The 25,576-nt window shown below is 35.3% G+C and overlaps 2 protein-coding genes across 2 annotated transcripts; both read left to right on the top strand.

The window, feature by feature from the left end:
• Positions 1-1,987: 1,987 nt before the first annotated feature.
• LOC136800007 (uncharacterized) lies at positions 1,988-9,407 on the top strand. The gene is made up of 2 exons (XM_067056626.1): positions 1,988-2,180; positions 7,706-9,407. Exons 1-2 carry the CDS (start codon positions 2,096-2,098, stop codon positions 8,263-8,265), a joined length of 645 nt encoding a protein of 214 aa, XP_066912727.1. The 5' UTR covers positions 1,988-2,095; the 3' UTR covers positions 8,266-9,407.
• A 909-nt stretch (positions 9,408-10,316) lies between these two features.
• On the top strand, positions 10,317-20,464 carry LOC136800004 (ubiquitin carboxyl-terminal hydrolase calypso-like). Its single transcript, XM_067056624.1, has 5 exons — positions 10,317-10,497; positions 11,023-11,107; positions 17,708-17,834; positions 20,114-20,233; positions 20,450-20,464. Exons 1-5 carry the CDS (start codon positions 10,458-10,460, stop codon positions 20,462-20,464), a joined length of 387 nt encoding a protein of 128 aa, XP_066912725.1. The 5' UTR covers positions 10,317-10,457.
• Positions 20,465-25,576: the final 5,112 nt, after the last annotated feature.

Genomic DNA, 25,576 nt, shown 5'->3' with positions numbered 1-25,576 from the left:
AAAGTCCGGTGTAAAATGAGAATTTCTTTTACCACCGGACAATTTATACACCGGACTTAAGGAAGTCGGATGTCCGGTGTCGGAGAAGGATATTTTTTCCCACCGGACAATCAAAACACCGGACATGGCCAGTCCAGTGGGTCCGGTGTTTCTTAATTTTTTGTTTCATAAATGTCCGGCGTCCAAAATTCCCTATATGTGTTGTATGCAACACCGGACTGACACCGGACTTATTGCGTCCGGTGTAGCGAAAGGATACTTTTTGCCACCGGACAAATACACCGGACAGTCTGGTGCGTCGGCAGGGTCCTGATTTCACTTGCTTTCACCTTTGCGCGCAAATTCGCAGTTTTAAAAGTACAGTTTTGAACTAGCTTTGATAAAAAACTCTTTTTTCATTAGCCAGCGCGCTGCCTTTTCCTTCGAAATGTTGCGACTTCATCCCGTCATTTTAACTTTCGTTTTGATTAACAATATCAATATCAAATATCAACTCAATGTTCGTGCACAAATAGACAAAAATTAAACGATGACGTGTGGGAAGGCGAAGGTGTCAAAATTGGAGGATATTGTGTTTTTGAAGATGTAAAAGTTGGATTTGAAAAATTTTGGCCGATAAGAGCAAGGGGGGGAGGGGGTCTGAAGCTTATCGGCCCAATGCCGATAAAAAATTTGAAAGTTTTTTGTCAAAGACCCCTAAGAGCCTCACTGAATAAGGTGAGGAGGGATGTCGACATTAGACCAACTTACTGTAATGTCTTGAATTTTGAAAGCCTTGTATTCACTCAAAATTTATTTTAGCAAAAACAATCACATTAAAAACTTTTGCCCATTTGACCATGTTTTGACCCTATTTTGAAAGATCTTAAAACTTTCATCTACTCAAGCAATCTCAACCAAATAGGGTGTAAATAGCTGCGCAATTGCACGTTCTTGTGGGGAAAAAAAGAAGATCTCAGTTCCAGACTGGAATCATATCAGAATTTAGAAAGTGGAATGGATTTGACCACTAGAAGTGCAAGTGACTGTGAATATTATACAACAAATAGAAAACACATTATGAGAGGGTTCAATTTTCACCTAGTTGTATTATGTATTGTATCTCAGAGAGCCAAACAAAAGATTCAACTATAACTGACTATAAAAAAGATTCATGAATTTTTCTGCACTTTCCACACTTGACGACTTGCTGAGAATGAAAGTGAAAGTGAGTTTGTGTTTATCAAAATTATCACGTGTTATGGTTAATCTACAGACCACTATTAATTAGGAAATATAACGAATATAAATGTATTATTAAATAAAATATTTTCTTAATTTTTCAAAAATAAAAATAAAATACTTTTAATTCTTACTTTTGGTTTTAATTTTACTTGATAATTTCAAAAAAAAAAAAACTATTGGTCAGTAAATTAATAATGAGGCACAAAGTTTATCTGCTGTTCCGGCGATTCCGACCGTCCCCGGCTCCTTTCTTCAACTTTCGTCCTCCGGGACCATAAAGTGGCTGCGTTTAGACTACATCAAATCCAAATCTTCCAAAACCTTCCCTAATCGGTCAAAGAACGAAAAAAAGAAAGCAGATTTACTAACATGTGAATTTTTTTCATTTCACTAAAGGTTTTTAGGGGATAATTTGTTTTGATGTGTACGCAACAGTGGAAAATTTTCAAGTTTCCATTGAAAATGTTATGTCCGCTGTGTTTATACTTGAAAACGAAATTGGGGTCTTCCGAACGTGGTCTAGCAAACCGAGCTGGCCGTTTACAAAGAAAATTAATATTTATATTGAAACTCTTCTCATTTTTTATTTATTCAAACCTCCAGTACCATGCAAACATATAATAAGGATACCCTTTTTCGTAGAGCCATTTCATTGGTAAATATTGGGCCCTTACCCTTTTATCAAAATAGAGATACTTAAAATGATAATATATGTACCGGGCTAAGTATGCTGGCCAACTTAGCGGGAGGGACCTGTAAACACAAATCGAAGACTTTTTCAAAGAAAGTCGCTCGCCGCTTAGACGTACCACAGGAAGTGATAAACTTTTCCAAGTACCTGGTATCAACAAATCTTGTAGTTTTATCAATCATGACTACCTGTTATAAATGTGGAGATGAAGGGCATTATGCTTATGCTTGTCCTGATCAAGATGGTCAAGTTAAATCATCTGCTGGTATGTATTTTATAACATAATTCTCCTTTTCATTTCATAATTATTCAGAAACAAACACTTTGGTTTTTCTGGTGTTTTAATTTTTGAGATAAGATATGATTGATAGGTAATTGAGTTTATTCTAGAATCTCAAGTACCAATTGGCTATGGATTTTGTGATCAATCCATCATCGACAAGTGAGCCCCCCTTAAAATAGAGCTGCCAGTCGCTATTTCAAACTTATTTTTTTCACATTCAAAACCTATGCCATTTGAAAGCCCCTATCATGATAGAAAAAATGAAGGGTCGTTTACCTAGCTGGGAGACCTGTCTACTCTGTTCGTGTGATTTTGAAGTATAGCATTTAGTTAAAACGAATAATAATCTAGAAATAACAGAGTAGCCGGGGATTTTTGTAGATGCCAAATCTGGTCGCAGAATTCTATTGACTGTTAAACAATTGTTGAAATCATGTGATTTTATTGTTTTGATTGGAAGTGCGCTAACCTGATTGGCTAACCTTATCAACGGCTTTTTTGGTACGAAATTCAAGCCAAATGTAAACAAATTCAAACTGGGCCAAAAATACCATACTCTCAATGATAGGGTGCGCACTCGTCGGGATTTTTTGCGCGGAACGAGGAAGAATTTACAAAAATGAACTTCAATGCATTAGTACTTACCTTTAAATCATCCAAATCTGTTCATTCTTTTTTTTAAATCAATCAGGAATTATCAGGGAAACAAGTAAAAAAAACTGCATCCAGGTATCTATTTTCTTTCCAAAGATATTCATGTTTTTCGTCGCTATTGAGCTGGTTCATCTTTTCAATCGCGGTTTTTTTAGTAAACCCAGGGTAAGATTAGGCTACAATCTATCACAAAGTGCTTTATTTGAAAATCTACAGGCCGTCTGGAATTTCGAAAAATAAGAAGAAATTGTGATTTTTTAACAAGATTGCGGTTTTTTTCATTTAAGCACCATACACCATCTGAAAGCTGAGGATTTCAGCTTTCTAGTGGTGAAATTTGTTTTTAGCTATCATTTCCAGCTCATTAGCGATAAGCTAAAGTTTAACAGTCATCGGGCCGATTTTCAGACCGCACCAGCAAAACTCCCCACACCCCGCCACACGGAAGACTAGATTTCATCCGCCATTTTTGGCGCGATTTTGGTGCTTCCGAAAATTATTTCTTGCTGGCGTGGTGTATGGAGGCGATTCTTTGAAAAGGTGATTTTTTTGTGTTTTGAAAATGGAATAACTTTGGGAATACTTAACCAATTCTAATAAATGACCCCTCATTTTTCTCACAAAGGTAAGGACTTTCAAATAAAATTAGTTTGGTTTCTAAAAATTGAGGGAAAAATTTTGGCCTGTCCACCCTATCAATGAGTAGCTTTTGATGGGATTTTTGCTTATGCGGTGTAAGTTTGAATAGAGAGTATGGATCTCCAGACTATCATTTACCTGGCAAAAAAGTTTTAGTTCTTGAGATATATCGATTTGAAGTTTCAATCATCAATGTTACAGCTTTGGTAACAAGACACATGCGTTTGGTTTGGGAACGCGAAACACGACCCATGTCTAAACTTCTCAATATATCTCCAGAACGAACAGATTTTTTGAAATTCTGTAAAAAGGTCCAAGTTCCTGAATAGTTTTACTATGTTCTGCAAAAAAATCATAACCATAAGTCAAATTGAAGACAAAATTTGTGTAGAAAAATAAACCTAGCTGGGAGACTCTGTCAGTTACATCAAAATGCCTCGAAAATGTCAATATGAAAATTGCGTAATCAGAGAACGTATGTCTCGCTCATTATAAAAAGGCTGAAACAAACTTTCAATAATTGGATTGTAACATCGAGTTAAGTCTCTTTTGTTAAGTTACCAGGGGGTAAATAAAACAGACCTTGATACATTTATCGTTCGTTTCAACTTGACCATTTGTTTAAAACTCAGCCTCCTAAATATTTGGGGTAGGTAAAATATGTACAAAGAAAATCATACTTTTCCAACCCGGCCAATCTTTAAAAAAGAAGCGAACAATAAAATGTAATTACCCTTCCAAATAAAACCTCTTCGGTGGCGAGCGTAGTCTACTCTGACGTAATTGTAAAATTTATGTAATGGGAGTTTGACATAGTAATGTAATGTTGTTTGGGGAATTATGAAGTTCTCTGGGATTTCGATTGCATTTATTCAGGTTGATTTTTTATGACTTCTAATGGTACTTTTTCTAACGAGTTTGATTACTCTGTTCTCACACTTATGTCTTTTTTTTTCGCGTCCTTTTCTGTGATTACTTTTATTTATATTTTTAAAGACAGGTAAGAAGGCATATTGATGTAACTGTCTGTTCGTGTGATTTCGGAGTATAGAATTTAGTTAAAACGAATAAAAACATAGAAATAACAGAGTAGCCGGGTATTTTTGTAGATGCCAAATCTGGTTTCAGAATTCTATTGGCTGTCAAACAATTGTTCTGGTTGAAATCACGTGATATTATTGTTATGATTTGCCGATCAGGTCAACCTTATCAACAGCTTTTTCGGCATGAAATTTAAAGTAAATGTAAACAAATTCAAACTGGGTCAAAAATACCATACTCTCAATTAGTAGCTTCTGATGGGACTTTTGCTTATGTGGTGTAAGCTTGAATAGAGCGAATGGATCTCCAGACTAAAATAAACCTTGAGCACAAAAAATGCTTTTTAAAACACTTTTTTCCACTGAAAAACAAATAAATTTTATAGACTTACCTTCCCCAAACATTGAAGAAGCCTCCACTAATTAAAGTAAATGAGATAAGATAAGATAAAACCTTAAAATCAACCAGAATTTACAACATTTCATCCAAAGCAAAAGACATGCTTTTCTCACCGCCATCTTGTTTTAGAATGAGAATTATTTTTGGTTCCAGTTCCCACGGTCTTTTTTTCATCCAATCAGATTGCGCGATTTCGCTTTCTCTAGTCCCCAACTAAATTCCGCGATTTTTGGCACACAGTTTCGATAGACCTTTTCGCCTTTCCATCCGCCATATTGAATTGTGAGCAAAAATTATGGTGGCCGAATTGCCGTGGTGAAATTCCCTTAGAAAGTATGCAAAACATATGCAAAAAGAAAGTATTAATATAAAACTTACATATGCATAATTGGCATTGTATTAAAGTGCAATCTTGTAGAAGAAAGATTGAATTTGCTTCTTTTGAAAACTAGAAATAATCAAATTCGCTCATGCTCTCAGAACAAGCACTTAAAAAAACCATAACATTATACATAAACTCAAACTGAAAAATCGCCCGCGAAGCTAAAAAAATAATCCTTATTCGGCTGACAGTAAATTATTCTCCTGGGAATAAGAACTGCCAAACGATCAAATCAAAACATTGATCTGAACCCGCTGAATGTGTGACGTCATAATTACTGCTTTTAGTTTGCGTGTTTTGAAAGTTTGATGTGTGTACTCCGTCTTGGTAGAATTTTTTAATGGCATGAAAACAGAAGATGCAATGTCTTTAAGAACAAATTCCTAAAAGGCTTTCGTTGTTCTGTAAATATTTCTTTTTGTTCTGTAAATATTTCTTTTTGGATTACTGTAAGAAATTCCATCTTTTATTGTTCTAATGATTATAATATTTCTTTATCCAAGATGCTTTGTTTTCTTTTTCATCTTTGTGTAAACTTGCATATGTTTTACATATTTTCGAACATCCGACCACAGCTTTTTCGTTCCTCTATTTTTGCATACAATTCAAGATGGCGAATGGAAAGGTGAAAAGGTCTCTTTTGCTCAACCAAATCTTAAAATGTCTTTTTTGACAGACCAAATTCTAGAAAAGCAGGGTAGTGTCTGTTATGACCAAAAAAGGGCACTTTTTTGCTGATTTAATTCATAAAACAGGCTATTTTTACCATCATTTTTATTAATTCTTGAAGGGCACGAAAAATGGTCTGTTTGACCAAAATCCAGAGGAAAACCCAAGCAAAACATTGATTATTAAGGAAAAGCAGGAATCATGTGGTGAAAGCATGGTGAGAAAATCATGCCAGTAGACAAAAGACATAACTTGTAATTGTTATTGGGCAGTTCCAGAAAAAACCCATTACACCCCTGTGGACTACAACGATTTTTGGAATTTTTTATCACTTGGAAATCTTAAAAAAGTTTAAAGAGGATTCAGAAAATCCAGGGTTTTTCCTCCTTGCTCGGTCATTAGTATCGGAAAATTCATAAAATTAGCTCTTATTTTCTTGCCAGGTATCGGAAATTCCTTGAATGTAAGCGACCCTTTTGCCGCCCTACTTAAAATCCATACTTCAGTGGCAGATTCATAACTGCAATTCGGCCACCATTTCACCAAACCTCTAAAGTCATTAATTTGAGTCAATGCAAACGGGAAATTACAAAATACACAAATACGATTTTGCACGTAGGCTTTTTAATCGAAATATGAAAAAATTTGTAGTGGAACACACGTCTGGAACAAAGAAGAACAAATTAGTAGCAAAACGATAGAGCGTTTGATGTCACTCACGTGCCAAGTTACACACTCGTTACTTGTTAATCCCATCAGGCGGTTAGGCGGCGAATATTCTCTATTTCTCCAACCAAGTTAAAAAGGGCGCGCTGTCAGTGAAAGTTATCATGACATGTTATGACAGTAAGTATGATTAATAAACTTGGTGGAGTTATCAAAACAAATTTGTGAAAATACAGGCCATATATCAACAATCCCATGTTACGACCAATCGTCCCAAGTTAGAGCAGTTGACGGTAGCACTTGAATTCGAAGGATGCAAAACCTCAAACAGGATTAATATTTTCAGAATTATGCCCAAATAAGTCAAAATCGTCCCGTAATTACCCTAAATGACTATATTATATTTAAGTGGGGGGATAGATGTTGACAATTTACCAGATTTTAAAAGCTTTAACATGTATAAAAAAATCTGCATCGGTTATATCAGATGATGAAGTATATTTACTGGTTTGGCTGGTTTATAGCTCATCTGGTAATGTCATCTAATTGATTTGCCTTTTACAATACAATAGCTACCTAGGGACAAGATAATTTGTACTGTTTTTACTGGTTGAGGGAATGTAATATGCTGGAGTAATTTGTTTCTCATTCGCCTAAAAGACATTACAGAGCAGATATTACCCTGCCCAAATGGCAGGAGTAATTAATGTAGAACTGAGTCAATAGGTTGTTAAGATCTCTCTAATGCTATGCTAAACTCCAATTGATGCTCGTGATTTGAAACTAAGAACCCCGTGATTTGAAACCATGATCCCCTCCGAACCAGTTTACTTACATAACACAGCAGAGCAGATATAATTGGAGTTGAAATTTTCAAGGTCAGAGGCACAATTTCGAAAAAAGTTTTCATGCCAGGGCTAAGTTAACAGAACATTGGCCAATCAACCACTTTTTCTTGTTTTTTTTTCATAGTCTATGCAGAAAAGCTGCAAAATTTAAAAATGTTAGGGAATTTGACAATCTAAAGTTTACTTACGATGAAACATTTCATTTCTAGATCGAGAATGTTACAAGTGTGGTGAATTGGGGCACATCTCACGTGATTGTGGTTTAGCGTTACGTGAAGGAGTGGACAACGGAAAGTCTTGTTACAACTGTGGACGTATTGGACACATCTCAAGAGATTGTCGTAAACAGCGCAATAATGCTGGTGGTCGTTGCTACAAATGTGGAAAATCAGGTCATTTTGCTCGGGAGTGTGAAGCAGAGGAAGGCAGATGTTACAACTGTGGAAAAGGCGGTCACATAAAGGCTGACTGTACTGAAGAGGAGCAGACGCAGCAAAATGAATCCACATGTTACAAATGTGGAGAAACTGGCCATTTTGCACGCGATTGTGAAAATGAAGAAAACGATCGTGGGCTTGCCAGCGTTTCCTGTTATCGATGTGGTGAAAAAGGTCACATGGCCAAAAACTGTGAAAGCAGTGCTGAAACATGCTACAATTGCAAAAAGCCAGGCCACAAAGCACGTGAATGTGGAGAAAAGCTTCAAATGACCTGCTATAAATGTAATACTCCTGGTCATTATGCAAGGGATTGTGAGAACGAGGAGTAGATCTCTGTGTGCCATTTGAAGAACAATGTTGGTGTATAGTCGGAATATTTTGTGTGCTGGCCAAGAGGTGGTATGGAAAAAAGCTCAGAAATTCCTTTGTCCTTAAAACATCAAGTGACAGAAGGGGAGTATTTTACACTTTGGAGCTTGCAGATGATTGCAACTTTGGTTGTCCAAGTTGGATATATATGATGAAATTAAAACTCATGAGATGGAGAGTTTTCCCTTTCTTTTTTAATTTTAATTTAGGAAAGTGGTTTTATTGTCTCAACTACCAATAATTATGTGGGATCTAAATGAATAACATTTTTTGTTATTTTGTTAGTTGGAGAAGCATCTCTTTTAATAATTTTTTATTAATTTTTTTGGATGTATTCCATTTAAACCATGTTTCAGCAGAATGTGTTTTGAAGCTATTTTTGGTTTGAAAAAATGCCCTCTTTTAAACTAACCCCTTAAAGAGATTGATTAAAGTAATGCCTGTGTCTTTAATAAGATAACCTGGCTCTGAATGGAGAAGTTTGGTGTACCGTTGTCGTTTAAAAAAAAAAAATTATGTGCAACATTCTGACTGTCTTCCTGTTGTCATTGGCAGGAGACTTTCAAATGCTGCACTTATTTTTAATATTATTATTTTGGTAAAATAGTACCTTTTCCAAATTTATCGGATTCCCCTTTAGTCTACTTTGCCGTCTTATTGTCACATAGTCGTTCCAATTTCAAAATATGAGACATTTTAAATGGAAATAAACCAGTTTTGAAATGGGGAAAAATGTCTCTTATAAGTTATTATTCTGTATCAAATTTATTAATCACAGTGTTGAACTATTTTGAAAATGAGTCCTTATATTAAGCTGGTATCCTAATTTCAACTTGAAGGGATAGATAATCTCAAAATAGAAATCTTTAAAATCAACAAAATGCAACTTGATTTTGTAGAAAGCCATTTTTATGATAATCTAATCCATCAATAAGTTTATGGGATTCAAATTTACACTTTTCTGTTTAATTTCTTTTTCTTTCTATATTTTACTTTTACACTAGCATATAACGGTGAAACAAAATTGTAATTGAACAACCTCTTTATTGTGCAATTATCACCAGTTTTTAAATATATACTATTATGACTTTGCCGACTGAAATTTAAAGTATTGATTATTATATTAAAGGGGGTTAAGTTAATGTTGGTTAGAATGTGAGTGGTTGGGTATTTCTACACAATCATTAATTGAGTCGGGAAATTACAATGGGCTTTTCCAAAAAAATTCGTTCATGGGGGGTGGAGGATATATTATTTTTTCTGTGATCTACCCCTGGACATTTCGATTTTCACCCCCTGGGCACGTGTTTTACCCCTGGACAAGCATCAAGTTGACCCCCTGGACACAAATATTTATCCCTGGACATCGCAGATTCACCCAATGGACATGGCAGTTTTTCAGGGTTTTTTCAAGATCCCTGGACAATATATCCTCCACCCCCCATGAAGGGTTTTTTTCTGGAATAGCCCAATAACATATCGTAGTGATTCTAAAAATAGGCATAATAATTAACTATTTGTCCAAGTTTTAATCCCCTCATCCTTTGCATTAATTGCTTTTGCAAATCTATTACACTTATTGAAAATACAAAAGTATAACTTGCACGCATTACGAATCAAGATGAAAAGGATTGTGGGATTGAATTTTGGTCAAATGTTAAAATTAATAATTATGACGTTTGCATAGTGGTGTACTATTCAAGATTTTATGCTATTCAAAATTATCTAGATTTTTAATGATTTTAACAAATCTATCACTGGAGAAATCAATTCTTTTTAAGGGCATTCTGTTTCATAGCATGAAATAATACTCAAACAGTTTTTGACAGACTGGTCTTAAATTTTTTAGGGAGAATATACTGGTGGTCATGAACCTTCTACTAGACTCTTTTTATTTTTCCATGTAAGGGTTGCATGGTGATAAACTCTACCTTCACTTCAGAATAATGTGCACTGTTTATAGTTTCGTTTCAATAATAACATGACTAGCCAAATATTATCTTCTTTTCAATTTCAGCTAGAAAATAAAAAAAATTGATGTAATGCAAATATTTTAAAATGGATCACTATTTTTATAGTTCCGCTTAAGTTTCCAATCTTCAGAAACCGTTGGTGACTACTGAAAAACTGGCAAAAGATTTTGACTTTGAAGATGAGTTTCCGAAGTTGGATTGAACTCGAAAGTGACCCTGGTAAGCTACATTGTTTTACACATTTTTATAATAAGCACCTAAAGTTGATTAATAACTTAGCAGCCGTAGCATGAAGGTAGAGCATCCAGTAATGGTGCGCAAGGTTGTGGGTTTGATACCCACCGGGTCATACCAAAGATTCCTAAAATGGTACTTGATGCTTCTCTGCTTGATGCTTAGCAATTAAAGAAACAAATCAAGGGTAAGTGGAGAAATCCAGGGAAAGGAGTGGCGCCCTCCCCTTCCTTCGGGTAGACAGCTAGAGAAAAAGGGAGACTTCGGGTTGCCCTCGACTGAGGTCTCAAACTTACCTTACTTAATGACTGCTTGGCAATTAAACTGGTCAAGCCTTATTTTTTTAAACTTATCTTAGCCTTGAAATGAGAAAGCAACCAAAAAAAATTCATTTGCAGGGTTTTTACCTCTTTTCTTTCTTTGAAATAATTCCAAACTAGAAAAAAAATTTGAAGAAACTTCTTGCACTTAGTACTATTTAAAAAGTGATTCTGAAATATTTTTTTTTAGGTTTGTTCACACTCTTGGTTTACGATTTTGGTGTTAAAGGAGTAGAAGTTGAAGAAATCTATGACCTTTCCACGCAAATGGAGAAGTAAATAGTTTTTTATTAGCACACTCATAAACTTCTCGGCTTTGGGTTCAGTCAACCAGTTACTTTAATCGGATAAATTTTTGCAGGGGTTTTATAATTCACAGATTTTGGTGCCCTCTGCAAAGTTAAGTCCCATTGGGAATTTGGAAAAAGCCCATCCAATAAATTAATTCCCCCCTCAGAATTTTTTTAGCAATCTGTGAAATCTTATTTTATTTTTGTCAAAACACTCTATTATAAGATAGATGACTTATGATTACTCAACTTGAAAATATTTTTTTTATTTCTTTATATTTATTTTCTTTTTTATTATATTATAAGGTTTCAGGTCAGAAATTACCGAACTGCGAAATTAGATCCCGCCAAAAATCAAGAAACCCTTCCCCTGCGAAATTTAATTCCTTAAAATCTTAAAATTTTGTGGATGGGCTCAACTGCAAAATTTAATCTGTGCAAAGATTTATCCCGTTAAAGTAGTATCCTGTTGGACCTACCCCGGTGGAGGTCCTATAAATTAACCTTTGTCCGTTCGTTCGTTCGTTCGTTCGTTCGTTCGTTCGTTCGTTCGTTCGTTCGTTCGTTCGTTCGTTCGTTCGTTCGTTCGTTCGTTCGTTCGTTCGTTCGTTCGTTCGTTCGTTCGTTCGTTCGTTCGTTCGTTCGTTCGTTCGTTCGTTCGTTCGTTCGTTCGTTCGTTCGTTCGTTTGTTATTAGCTTTCCTCATGATTGGCTCATTAGTTTTTTTGCACAAAGATGCAAAACTATAAACCCTCGAATGTGACTGAGCCCGATTTTCAAAAAAAAATTTTTTTAGGCAAATTTGGGCCAAAAAACGGCTAAAAAACGGGTTTTTTGGACTTTGTGAAAAATTAGGTCGTTAATTTTTTCAGATTTTTTGCATGAAAGTAGGGTACCATCGTAGGTAAAAGATGGCTTAAGCAGATTTTTGCAAAAAAATTTTGTTGGCTCAAAAAACGCATGTTTATCTATAAGAATCACTATTAATAAGCATACATCAATGTTCTTAGTCAAATTACTCAATTTTTTGATGAGATAGATGTTTTTTTTTGCTCAGGAAGGCTTACTTTTAAAAAATATGTGTGTTTAGACATGAAATTTTGGTTGCTTGGCGTGTTTTTATAGGAAAATAGGCCAAATTCGATATTCTTTTATAAGCACATTATCAATTACTTAGGTATTAGCTTTTCTCGAGATTGGCTCTTTCATTCTTTATGATTTTTTGAGCAAAGATGCATAACTATAAACCCTCGAATGTGACAGAGCCCGATTTTCGAAAAAACAAATTTAGGGGTAAATTTCAGCTAAAAAACGGCTAAAAAAAGGGTTTTTTGGACTTTGTGAAATATTGGATCATTGTTTTTTTCTGACTTTTTGCATGAAAGTAGGTAAAAGATGGCTCAAGCAGATTTTTGTAAAAAAAGAATTTTTCAGCTCAAAAAACACATCTTTATCTATAAGAATCACTATTAATAAGCATACATCAATGTTCTTGAAATTACTGAATTTTTTGATGAGATATGTTTTTTTGCTCTCGAAGTCTTGAATATGAAAGAATATTTCAAGAGCATGAAATTTTGGTTTCTAAACGTTTTTTTTATAAGAAACAAACGACTAATTTTAATAGATCGTCACTATTTGTGTTCTGAATGATTGTTTCATGGTCACGCTTATGTAGATATCAATTATATATGTGTTAAATGCATAACCAGGTAGGTCCATAAAAGTATCACTTGTTGTATCTTGTATTGATGAGTACAACATATATTATTTTGGAACTATGTTGTTTTGACACTTGTCATCCAAGAGGGGAGGTCAAGCAGTCAGTACAAGCATGCCTACAATGTGACTTTTTAGAACTAAGGGCCTACATCACCACCCTTTGACAGTTAGTACCAAATAATACTAAGTGACTCTTAAGCTAAAATTCCTATAGGTCCCTTAAATCCTATAACAAGACATGGTTTCATCAAAAATTGATTCGGTAAGGCACCAGGTTTCAGCACCGTAAAGTCGAATGGGAAATATTAAGCTTGTGTACTGTATGTCGCACTTTTTGCTTCATAACATATGGCTTTATTTAAGAATATATGGCTAAGTGTAAACCTCCGAAAGTGTTTCCTGCCTTTTTGATTCTTATCAAGATATTGTACGAGTGTCTGTAATCAGCTGTAATATATGCGATTCTTGCATTTTTGTCCGTTCGTTCGTTCGTCTGTTACCATTAATCATCATTACTTTTTTCTGATTGTACAAAGATGGAGGGCAAGATTCTCTAAAGAATTGCTCAAGTGATTTTTCGCCTTAAAAAAAACGGATTTTCGTATTTTGGGGAAATTCCCTTTAACCAAATAAGAAAATACAGCTTTTCTCAATGTTGACTCATTATTTTTTTCTGATTTTTTGCACAGTGATGCAAAATGGCAATGCCCAAAACTCGACGGAGCCCGATTTTTGAGAAAAAATTTATTTGGGCATTAATTTGGGCCAAAAACATAAAAAAAAAACTAAAAAAAATTTTCCGGTCGAAAATGCCGGAAATATGCCAGAAAAACTGTTTTTTTGGCATTTTCTCGAGATTTTATCATAAGTTTTTTCTGATTTTTTGCTCAAAGATGCGTATTAACAATGCCCAAAATATGGCCGAGTCCGATTTTTGAGAAAAATTTTTTTCCGGCCGAGAATGCCGGAAATCGCCGTTTTTCTAGATTTTCATTGAACTTTTTCCCTAAAATTGGTTGTTTTTTCATTCAAAAACATTATTAATAGCAATGCCCACCATCAATCATGTTTTAATTCTCAATAAAAATTGATTTTTGAAGCGGGAACTATTTAAAAATCGCCGGAACAACCTTTTTTCGCCGGAACGACAGTATTTCTTGAATTTCTCGAGCTGTACTTTATATTTTTTTATGAAATTTTGCACACTGATGCAAAATGACAATAACTAATATGTAATGGAGCCCGATTTTCAAAAAAAATTGTTTCCGGCCGAAAATGCCGGTTTTCTGACATTCTCTCGAATTTTCATTCTAAGTTTTTTGATTTTTTGCAGAAAGATGCGTATTCGCAATGCTCAAAACATGGCCGAGTTCGATTTTAGAGAAAAAAGTCTTTTCGGTTGAAAATGCCGGAAATCTCCGTTTTTGCAGATTTTCATTTGACTCTTTCCTTATATTTTTATGTTTTTCAAACAAAAACATTATTGATAACTACAATGCTCACCATCAAGCATGATTCAATTGTCAATAAAACTGATTTTTGCGACCAGAACTTTCTATTTGTTTTTTCCCTACAACCCTTCCCTCTCCCCGCATCAACAATCAATGATGAATTTATTGCGTTATGCATTTTCGCTAAACGCTACATTTTCTGACTGATTTTTTTTCACTTTTCTCCTCGCATTGCTATCTAATTTTCATCATCAGGTAGGTCCATTCAGCATCTAGCTTGTTTTACAGAAAATAAGGGCAAAAAAATGACAAAGACTTACGATGGGTCCCCAAGTTTTATTGTTGGTCATGAAGGGGCTAGGGCTGATGGGGGACTTAAAAAGCTGGATGAAACCATGACTACTGTTTGAGAGCTTTTTCGCTTTCTTGATTTAATTTCATTTGTATTGAGAGAATGGATCTCATTTGCAACCTTCTGCCCTTGCATATTTAGTTTGTGAAGGTGAAAAAACGAGACCAGTAGTAATTTTGATATTATCTCAAATCTGTTCGATCTCATGTAATGCACTAGCTTATTCATGATATGCACCACTTCAGAGTCTTCCGGGAACTTTTAAAAATTTTCCACCCAAAAAGTCACTTAAACAATAGAAAAAGTGACGAATTGGGTGAAACAAAAACAGAAAAGCTGCATTATTTTGTGAAGTCATTGCAGTGGTGCATATCATGAATTGTATAATTGGCCCAGCGCTAAGCGAGTGGGCCTTTCATTTGCAACGTTCTGTTCGTACGTGTGTCTGTCCGGGTCTGTTTTGGTAGAAACGGCGCTTAAAACCAGTACCACACTTCTTAATTTTGGCGTCTTAAAAGCAAAGAGCTCGCCAAAGTCGGATACTGGCTATGAAAGATATATTCTCTGATTTCGCGCTCCGTAAACAACAACGTTTGCACAAAAACAAAACAAGATGGCGGTCGAAGCGAGAGTAGGCTTTAGATTTTCTAGACCATATTTTCTTTAAATATATTTGGTCAAGAGACTTTCAAATCGAACAAAATTTGTAGTGAATTTGCTTTGTAAACCTTTTTTCAAACATTTTGCCAAATTTTCTTGTCTTTGCTCAAGTTTTCATGAAGTTTTATGAGTGATAATTTCATAAACATAAAATTCTACCTCAATAGTATTGCTGTCTTTTTTCTTTCTTGTTTTTTAAAAGACTTTATTTTTAGTAAATGGCTTTGATATCAAAAACAAATAAAAGATGGAGTTACAGTAGATTACAAATACAAATCATGAAATAGTTTATCAAATTTGGTTGTAAAGTATGTGGTGTGATTGGCTGGATAGAGTTAGAGATCGGTGATGGGTTTTTAGTGTTGCAGGACACAGGATTTATTTAAAATTAACACATTTTGTTGTCGTTTCATTTGAATGATGGAAGCCATTACTGGATTTTGACAATTTGACAACTTTGGACAACTGAGCTTTGCTGGACAATTTTTTATGTTGGGGCGATTCCATTTTTCAAGATACCAACTATGGTTTTTATTGAGATAACTTTTTTTGGATGAATATTCAAATTGATTTATGGCAAACCAGTGGATTTCTACAAAACATTACTGAAAGATGATACAATTTCCAATAGTCGTTTTTAGGCAATCACAATGGTCTAGGCCGTTCGTAAAAAATAGCTTGGTTCCCATCACACCCGACCGACCCTATTTTTTTTTAAGTAAAAGGAGTCGAAGGGACAGGAAGCGGTTTATGGCGCTGCTCGAATGTCATCATCAACCTCCGCCATTACAAACTCTGAGCGATGTAGCGAGCGGCGTTTGAGCGGATTTCCATCCAAATTTAATCCGAAATCCAGCTTTGTATGGATTTTTTCCCGATTTTCATTTTTTGGACCACATGGAACCACTCTGGCTATAAGAACCTGGGGCTTAATTTTTAGAGAAGGGTTTTTAAAACAACCTGGCAGATGAAGATACTGAGTCGCATGATATTTTTGAGCATAAATTTTTTCAACCCCGACCGACCCACTTTTTCAAAGTTGGGGTGACGGGAACCAAACTATTTTTTACTAACGACCCTATTGAATACAACTAATTACTACAGACTGTCACGTTCGCCTAAAGCTCCCCATAATTAGTGACAAAAATATTACGTAATAAATTAACGACATGATAACCTGGTGCCTTACAACAACAGAACTTTCCTGGCACTTATTCGGGATCCTTCCGCTGCTTTTATCTGATAAACTGGCAAAGATAGTTGTTCAGCTGTGTATTAATGCCTAGACAATGGTGTGTTGCCTTGGAAATGACCGCCTAACTAATTATTTTGATTGAGTACGTACTTCAACTTTTTACCAAAACTTGGAAAATACTGTTTTCTGGTCTACTTTTCTTACCTCATCAAGTCGCACAAATCAAGTTGCATATAAATGAAAGGCTTTTATAATATGATAATCACAGTTAGGAGCTATCTTCCCAAGTTTGGGCAAATGAAATTTGGATTAAAACTGCAAGCCATCAGAAGGAAAGTTTTGAAGAGGTTTTTCTTTCGAATTAACTGACGTCAGCATTGTGCAGGGTGATTGTTTTTGCTGAATTGTGCTGACGTCAGCAAAGTTTGAAAAAAGATTTTTGTCGAGTTTTTTTCTTTTGATATTTTGCAACTTTGCTTCAAAGCTATGGCTGGTGGTAATTAAGTAAAAGTAAAAAAAGATTGGAACATGCTGTTTGACCGAATTTGCCTAAATTTCATAAAAATGACTCTCTTAAATTCGGAATTTAATCGTATTTAGTAAATAAGTGAACAAAAGACCACCGACATTTTTATATGTTTTACTAGGTTATATTCTTTTCATTACGTTTTAATGGTCATTCTTCATAATATAAATTTAAGAAACAATATTTCGACCTCCTTCGTGGAGGTCTTCATCAGGTTTAACAAACGTTCGGTTGAGATCATTGAATTGACGTCAGATGACATCAATGCAATCATGCAATGAACTCAACCTGATGTGCGAAAGCATTGGTTTCCAGAACCTTGACGTCACATACTGACCATCGTCTAGATTTAGACCCTGTTCACTATGTGGCGCCGTCTTACGGAACTGGATCTCCAATATATTAAAATAGGTTATATTGTGCTCTAGAATTGATTTGAAGTTTTACCACTGGCACCCTTGTTAATCAAGTGAGGGTCTCACTCCAACCTATCTTTATCTTTCGACCTCTCATCTCTCTCTACTTTTGATACATTTAATCAGTTTCAAGTTTTTAATTTTTTTCATCGGGCTGGGCCTTCACGCCGCTAGGCTTCTTGTTTTAGAATATAACTCTTGACCTTTTGACATCGATACATAATACTTGTATGATTTTATAATTTCTTAATTTTTTCCACTAGACATGTTTTTGGGCTTATCTTTTTATTCAAATGGACCGAAGAAAGAAAGACAAGACGCAAAGCTGTCGTATTGGAAGAGACTTTTGCTGATGAAAAAGTCGAAAATGAAATGTTCTTTGCCCAGCAAGTATGCCAAAAATCCGTTTTATTATAAGTTTGGTACTTTTTGTCTTAGTGCCTTATCTACCCGATGGGCAGAATAAGATTTCCCATCCAAAATTCAAGATTTATAAAATCAATTATCAAAAAAGTGTGGATTTCATAGTGCAAACCTTACTTGAACCAAACCAATTTTTCAAGCAGTTTCAACGCTATCTTCAAGCTTTCCAAAAATTGATTTAAGGCTTTTTTATGTTAACCATAATGGGGGAACCGCAAAATCGTCAAATAACAAGCAAAAAAAGAGGGGGGTCGAAAAAAATTTGGATTGTAATAGGGGGAACCAACCAAAGTGGACACAATGGGATTTATAATTTTATCCCATCCAACTGATGGTGGATGATATTGTTCGTCACCAAACGCTTCAAATTCTAGAAGATTTGAAGTAAAAATCAGCTTTTCGACTCAAACAAGCTACCTTGGTGTGGTGTATCAGTCAGAAAATTCAAGATGGTTTGGGAAAATTAAAACGTTTGTGCACAATTTCTAAGACCAATGGTAATCAAATATAGAGTATTGAGTACTAGGGAAAGTGGCACTTTTCAGCTTTTTAAGGCCTGATAAGTAAACATGTCAAAATTACATGTATTTTATAAGCACATACGCCAGCCTGAAATATTTTTCATGTGGTCAATTTTTTGAATGTTAACAAGATTTTATAACTCATAAGCATATAATACGCATATGCTATGCCTGGATGCTTTGAAAGCTTTTAAGCATACTCGAGCCTGGCCAAGGGGCAGACACTTGCTTATAAAAAAAACACGTATCTCAAATCATATTTTCTCATTTTACTATACAAACTTTGCGAAGAAACAACAAAATAACCTCATTCGGTTAACGATTGTACCCGTTCGAGCCTTAAGGGCTCTGACCATAGTAAATTTTTCATAATTGCCGTGTTTAAAATGTGTTTTCTGACTGATGTAACCAACAAAACTATGGCATGTTATACATTTTCTGTTAAACAAACTATTCCTGAATCTGAAAATTCAAAAATTGCATTGAAAAAATTTGATGAAGAAGAAAATGAAGACTTTTGCGAGGAAGAGTATTTCAACTTTGAAGAGCTTAGTTTCGGCGAAGAAAAAACATTTTGAAAAATTTTTTCGCAGTAGATGGTGTATCTTTTACCGAACAATAAAAATTTTTGCGGAAAATTTTTTTAAATGCTTCTTTGTATCGAAATCTTCTAAATAGTGGTTTTTCATCAATTTTTCATCTGGATTTTGCTTAAAAAAACAGTCATAACTTTTGACACATCTTTTTAGAAAAATTTTCCGCAAAATTTAAAATAGTTCAATTCTTTGCGGACAGTGTAAAGAAATTTTGAAACAAAAAAGTTAATTACCCATTAAAACTAAGCACTTTTTGTAAAAGAGGGTGATGCAACATATTATTAACATCTTTTTAAAGTTCATAACGTCATTTTTGCAATTAAATTCTTAATTACTCTTAAGGGATTCGATTAAAAAGCAATTTATAAAGGCAATTCTTTGTTAAAAGTGTTAAGGAACCTGAAATATAACTTTTATGTTCAAATACCAAAATCAATTTTTGAACTATGATCAGAGCCCTTAATCAAGCCATTCTAAACCTTCGGTTGCTTTTTAAAGCAAATAATTTTGCTAATTCGACTGAATGCAAAAGTTATTGAACTTAGGAAATTTTCTTTAAATGAGAAAATTTCCATTTTTGATCTTTGTAAAATTCCGAAAAATTCTGTAAAAGATTCAAAAATGATGATAAAATCACTTGTCTTAGTATCAATGTACTAAAAGCTTTCTCTAAATTTAGTCTTAATAGCACCTTTTTGTTTTTTTAGTACCATTTGTTAATGAAGTATAAGCCCGATGCGAAGGATTAGAAGCGAATCTCCTATACAGGATTTGAAGCTGCTAAATCTTACATAAGTTGATGGTTTTTATACAAATTCCGGATTGAAAGTAAAAGTTTTCCTCTAGATTTAAAAAATATACCACTTGAAAACAAAGAAATCGCTAAATTCAATCCGTGGCAAAAAATACGGCGTAAATTTAAAGGCTTCACTTTTTCTTGCCAGAGAAAGGTTAAAGATTCGCTTCTAGCTTTTCGGGCTTATACTTCATTGTCATTTGTCTCTTACTTATAATTAATTTTACGTTATTTTCTCCAAAACTTTCTAGATCTCTCAGATTTCGTGTTAACTATTCCAACGACTGGTTGAATACTTTTTCTTACATCTCTTTATTATCTTTCCAACTTCAGATTATTCCCAACTCTTGTGCATCACACGCATTGCTCAGTGTATTGCTCAACGTTCCTGACGTCTCTCTTGGCTATACTTTGAAACAACTTCGTGACTCGTGTAAAGGATTTGACTCAGAGGTATGCATTATTTTATTTTTCTTCATTTTCCTTTACATGTGAGTTCGTTTATTCTAAGAAAGTAGGACAGTGTCCAGTGTCCGTGAGTACTTTTAGTGGTGCTTTTGCACAAAAGGCTGTTTTTACAACAACTTTAGCAGTCAGAGAAAGGTCCCATTCCGAAGAGTTAAAAAATCAGACTTCTGCATAAACACGCGTAATTTGTCCTTCTTTTAGACCACATGTAGTTAATTCCCGTGATAAACAAGGAATGAATTGGTAGGGGTGGTTCAGTCACTTTTCGGTCGGAGTTGTGGATGGCCAAAAGTGGACTTTTTTTATTCTTCCTTTCTCCCCCACACTCTTAGTGATTTCAATAGGGCAGCGTCGGATGACAATGAAAAATGGCACGAGTTGTGTCCAAAGGCACTGTTTACCTTTTAACCGTCTCCCTTAACTAGCCGTTAGCCTAGAAGTCATTAAGTCAAGAAATCAGGGCCTTTAACCCCCCTTGATAATGTCTAGACTTTCTTGTACAAGGGTCGTCTTTTTGGTAATTTAGTTATAAATAGCCGTCACCCGGCGTCGCACCCGCCGAGTAGAGTGTTGTTGAACACATCAAAAGCCCTTTGGATGGTGGGGGAAGGTAAAAAATTGTATATTGTAAGCCCAAAGAAGGAAATATTACCACTTTTCTATGATCAAAACTCGGAAAACCGCATATTTCATGTTTTGTGACGTCATTTTGGCCCTAAGTGACGTCATCGAAAGGGTAATAAACTTTTCACTTCACTGAAATCAANATTGCCACCGCAGGAAGCCTAAAGCTTCCGAGGATGGCATTCATAGCTTCACTCGTGAGGGAAAGTTGGGAAAACATCTCATAATTTTGCGCGCGCGTTTCAGTATTTTAGTTCCGCTTAGCGGAACATTATCAATTAACGGTTATTTGATTTCCCGGAATGAAGAGCGATAAGCCGTGTTTTACAGGATAGCTCTTTTTTTAGCTTGCGCGGCGGACGTTTGTTTCTTCCTATCGTGTCGGAGCTTTCAAACAATGTCAATTGAATTATCTGGTATTTCTTCTATTGACTATGTTTCAAACGATCAGCCGATGGCTCTGGCTTTAGGTATAAGGTAATGTCAGCGATAAAAAAGGAAAGTTGGTGGACCTGATGTGATGGTGGCAGACATCTTGAATTTCTCCCTGTTTCTTTAAATCTGTTTTATTCCAGTTATTAGCACAGTCCAGTAGTCCAATCGCACTACTTTTCTATAAACCCAACAATCCAGTGTGAGTTTGCTGAAAGGAAAACTAAACAATTTGAATCCTTTTTAGACATTGAGATTGATTTATATTTTCCAGCGAAACAGAACACAGACTGACAGAACAACAGTCTGACAGTTATTTATATAGTTTTTTCCATCATCGTTCTAACACTATTGATACAGAACAGCACACAGCTGACAATTAAAAGAATTTTTGAAACTGAACTAAAGTATAAAACAAGGCGCCCTATAAAAGGGAAATTCCATAAAGGAAAGTTTGCATTTTGCAAAAATCTATATATACAGTAGTTGACACTCTCTAATTCAAATTTCAAGGGATTCTCATCGAATACCACAGCATATTGAATATTGAGAAAGTCTCCCAAATCCCTAAAGTAAATATTGAATTATAGAGTAACACGGGAAGAAGAAGGCGAAGCGAAGGTTGATTATTGCGATTGGTTTTTGAACGTCGAATCAGTACAATAACCGAAGATCTTGCTGAAAATTTATATAAGTTTTTTGGAAGAAATCTTTGATATTTGCAATATTTGAGGAGTCAAATTTTGAGTTTCTAATTTGAACGCAACAAAATCGAACATTTGAATTTCAAAATATCTGGCATTTTTTTTGTTACTAGAAATCAAATAAGAGAGTGGTTTTTCAAAACCTTTAAAGTGACTTCAAATTTTTATCCAAAACGGGCTTATCAAATAGTAGAACGTCAAATTAGACAGTGTCAACTGTAATTACATTTTTTGCTTTTTGCTCCTAAAATAATTTGAAGATTTTTCACAGTATGGCAGAGGAAGACTTTGCGATTAATCTAGACACTGCATTGAATGTTGCACATTTCCGAAATTCAAGCAGGACAACTGGCAGTCGTACCTATTCTTGCGCTGTTGATTGCTTTCTTGAAATATGTTACCGCTTGCTTCTTCCAGAAATGAAAGCTAAAGTATCATATGAAAAATCAAGTGATTTTTTTAAGCTGCTTCAATTAAGTGGATCAATGGAAATTTCACTTGAAGATTACGATATGAAAAGTAATGCTTTTCGACTGCTGGATGAAATTAGGGAACCGGTATGGTCTAAGATTATTGAAAATTGTGGTACCTTTGTGAGAAGAAATAGCGACGCAGAGTTTCAAGAGATTTTTGCCACCGCAGGAAGCCTAAAGCTTCCGAGGATGGCATACATAGCTTCACGCATAAGGAAGTTGGGCAAACATCTCATAATTTTGCGCGCGTTTTTCAGTATTTTAGTTCCGGTTAAATGGTGTACCGGTAACATTCTTAGCTTGACTGTATTTCTATTGTTTTATCATCATTAAAAACACTTTTCCGGATTTGTTTTGATCTGATTACCCATTTTCAAAGAAGCTCTATATATGTCTTTTTTTATTACCTCAGGGAGTCGAATTAAGGGAAATTCTTTTTTTGTGGGAAATTCCCTATTTAAACCACAAGTAGTTATTAACCGCTCTGAGCAACGCAAATTAGAAATTTTTATTTTTTTAAAAACTTGTCGTTTGATTATTACAGTAAAATGGCAGTTACTAAACTGTAGCGTTTAGTATGATATAAATAAACCATTCTATACCATTATTTTGGTAATAAAAAAGATGACAAAAAAAACAGATAAATAACTTTATATTATCTCTATCAGAAGATATCTATGAGATATAGACACAAATTGCTAATATTTGTAGACTAAATTTTGCTTCAGATGAGATGCCATTCTAAACAGAAGTAACGGCTATCAGTAACATTTCTTTCCAAATTCAACAACTTATTTGATCGTTCTTCTGCGGTGGCACTTTAATGAAAATTATGGCTAGTAATAACATACTAGCCGTCACCCGGCGTCGCACCCGCCGAGGAGTAGGTAAGCTGAACGCATCATAAGCCCTTTGGATGGTGGGGAGGGTAAAAAGATCTGATTTGTAAGCCCAAAGAACAAAAGATTTCCACTTAAGACCGATCAAAACTCGAAATATTGCAAATTTTCTTGTTTTTGACGTCATTTGGGCCCTTCATGACGTCATCGAAAGGGTAATAATTTTTTTACTTCACTGAGATCAATTTATCATTTACCCAAAAGATTCTCTTGATGATTTCCGATCCAGTGAGGGGTCGATCATTGCTTAGATCCTTCTCAAACTCAAGATATCAGATTTTCAGGTTTTGATGACGTCATCGGACCCAAAATGCCTCAGTTTGAATATATTTATTTTCGAAAGTCTCAATATACCCACTCTTACCCCTCCCAAATTATTCTTCATTAAATTTTCGATCCAATGAGGGGTCAACCATCTCATAACTCCTTTCCAATCTCGAGATATCGCATTTTTTCTGTTTTGATGACGTCATGAAATGAAAACGCCTAAAAATTCAGCCAAATTTTAAAGTCACACCCAAGCCTCATAACCCCTACCATCTTATTCTCCATAAAATTCTCGATCCAATGAGGGGTCACCGACCTCCCAACTCCTTTTCAAACTCGAGATATCGCATTTTCAAGTTTTTCCCAAATCTGTGACGTCATTGGGTCCCTTTACCCCTAATGTTGTCAACGGTCAATTCGCGAATTTTGAAATTTTAGCGGTCAACGGGTAGCTTATGCCCCAAGGGTCCCAAAAAACTAAAAAACGTCAATTATTTCCACGGGAAAGTGGGTTTTTAAATTTGCGAAAGATTTGCACTGCAACGACTTCTTACAAAAACGCTAATTTTCACACTCTTCCCCTGACCACTTTCGCTTTCGTTTTCAACCACCCACCCAACCATCCAACCAAAAAATCGGTCACGTAACTCTCGAACCCCCATCCAAAAAATCCATAATGGCTTCCCCACGGCTCATAGAGAATTAGACTTTTAGTATATAGACTAGCCGTCACCCGGCGTCGCACCCGCCGAGTAGAGTGTTGTTGAACACTTCAAAAGCCCTTTGGATGGTGGGGGAGTATAAAAAGATCTGATTTGTATATTGCAAGCCGAAAAAACGAAATATTACCACTTATCAATAATCGAAGCTTGAAAAATCGCATATTTTATGTTTGGTGACGTCATTTTGGCCCTAAGTGACGTCATCGAAAGGGTAATCAACTTTTTACTTCACTGAAATCAATTTGTCATTTAACCAAAATATTCTCTTGATGATTTCCGATCTAATGTGGGGTCAATCATTACTGAAATCCTTCTCAAACTCAAGATATTGTATTTTTAAGGTTTTGATGACGTCATCGGACCAAAAAAGCCTCAATTTAAATATATTTATTTTTGAAAGTTTCTATATACCAACTATTACCCCTCCCATCTTATTCTCCATAAAATTCTCGATCCAATGAGGGGTCACCGACCTCCCAACTCCTTTTCAAACTCGAGATATTGCATTTTGAAGTTTTTCCCAAATCTGTGACGTCATTGGGTCTCTTTACCCCTAATGTTATCAACGGTCAATTCGCGAATTTTGAAATTTTTGCGGTCAACGGGTAGCTTATGCCCCAAGGGTCCCAAAAAACCAAAAAACGTCAATTATTTCCACGGGAAAGTGGGTTTTTAAATTTGCGAAAGATTTGCACTGCAATGACTTCTTCACAAAAACGCTAATTTCCACACTCTTCCCCTGACCACTTTCGCTTTCGTTTTCAACCACCCATCCAACCAAACAACCAACCAAAATCGGTCACGTAACTCTCGAACCCCCATCTCAAAAATCCATAATGGCTTCCCCACGGCTCATAGAGAATTAGACTTTTAGTATATAGACTAGCCGTCACCCGGCGTCGCACCCGCCGAGTAGAGTGTTGTTGAACACATCAAAAGCCCTTTGGATGGTGGGGGAGTATAAAAAGATCTGATTTGTATATTGTAAGCTCAAAGAACGAAATATTACCACTTTTCACTAATCAAAACTCGGAAAACCGCATATTTCATGTTTGGTGACGTCATTTTGGCCCTAAGTGACGTCATCGAAAGGGTAATAAACTTTTCACTTCACTGAAACTATTTTTTCATTGACTAAAAAAATTCTCTTGACGATTTCCGATCCAATGAGGGGTCAATCATTGCTGGAATCCTTCTCAAAGTCAAG

The sequence above is a fragment of the Clytia hemisphaerica genome, unplaced genomic scaffold (assembly GCF_902728285.1).
Source record: "Clytia hemisphaerica strain Z4C2 unplaced genomic scaffold, Clytia hemisphaerica genome assembly, whole genome shotgun sequence".
Taxonomy (NCBI): domain Eukaryota; kingdom Metazoa; phylum Cnidaria; class Hydrozoa; order Leptothecata; family Clytiidae; genus Clytia; species Clytia hemisphaerica.
Note: the sequence above shows the minus strand (reverse complement) of the source record. Positions and strands in the feature narration are given on the sequence as shown.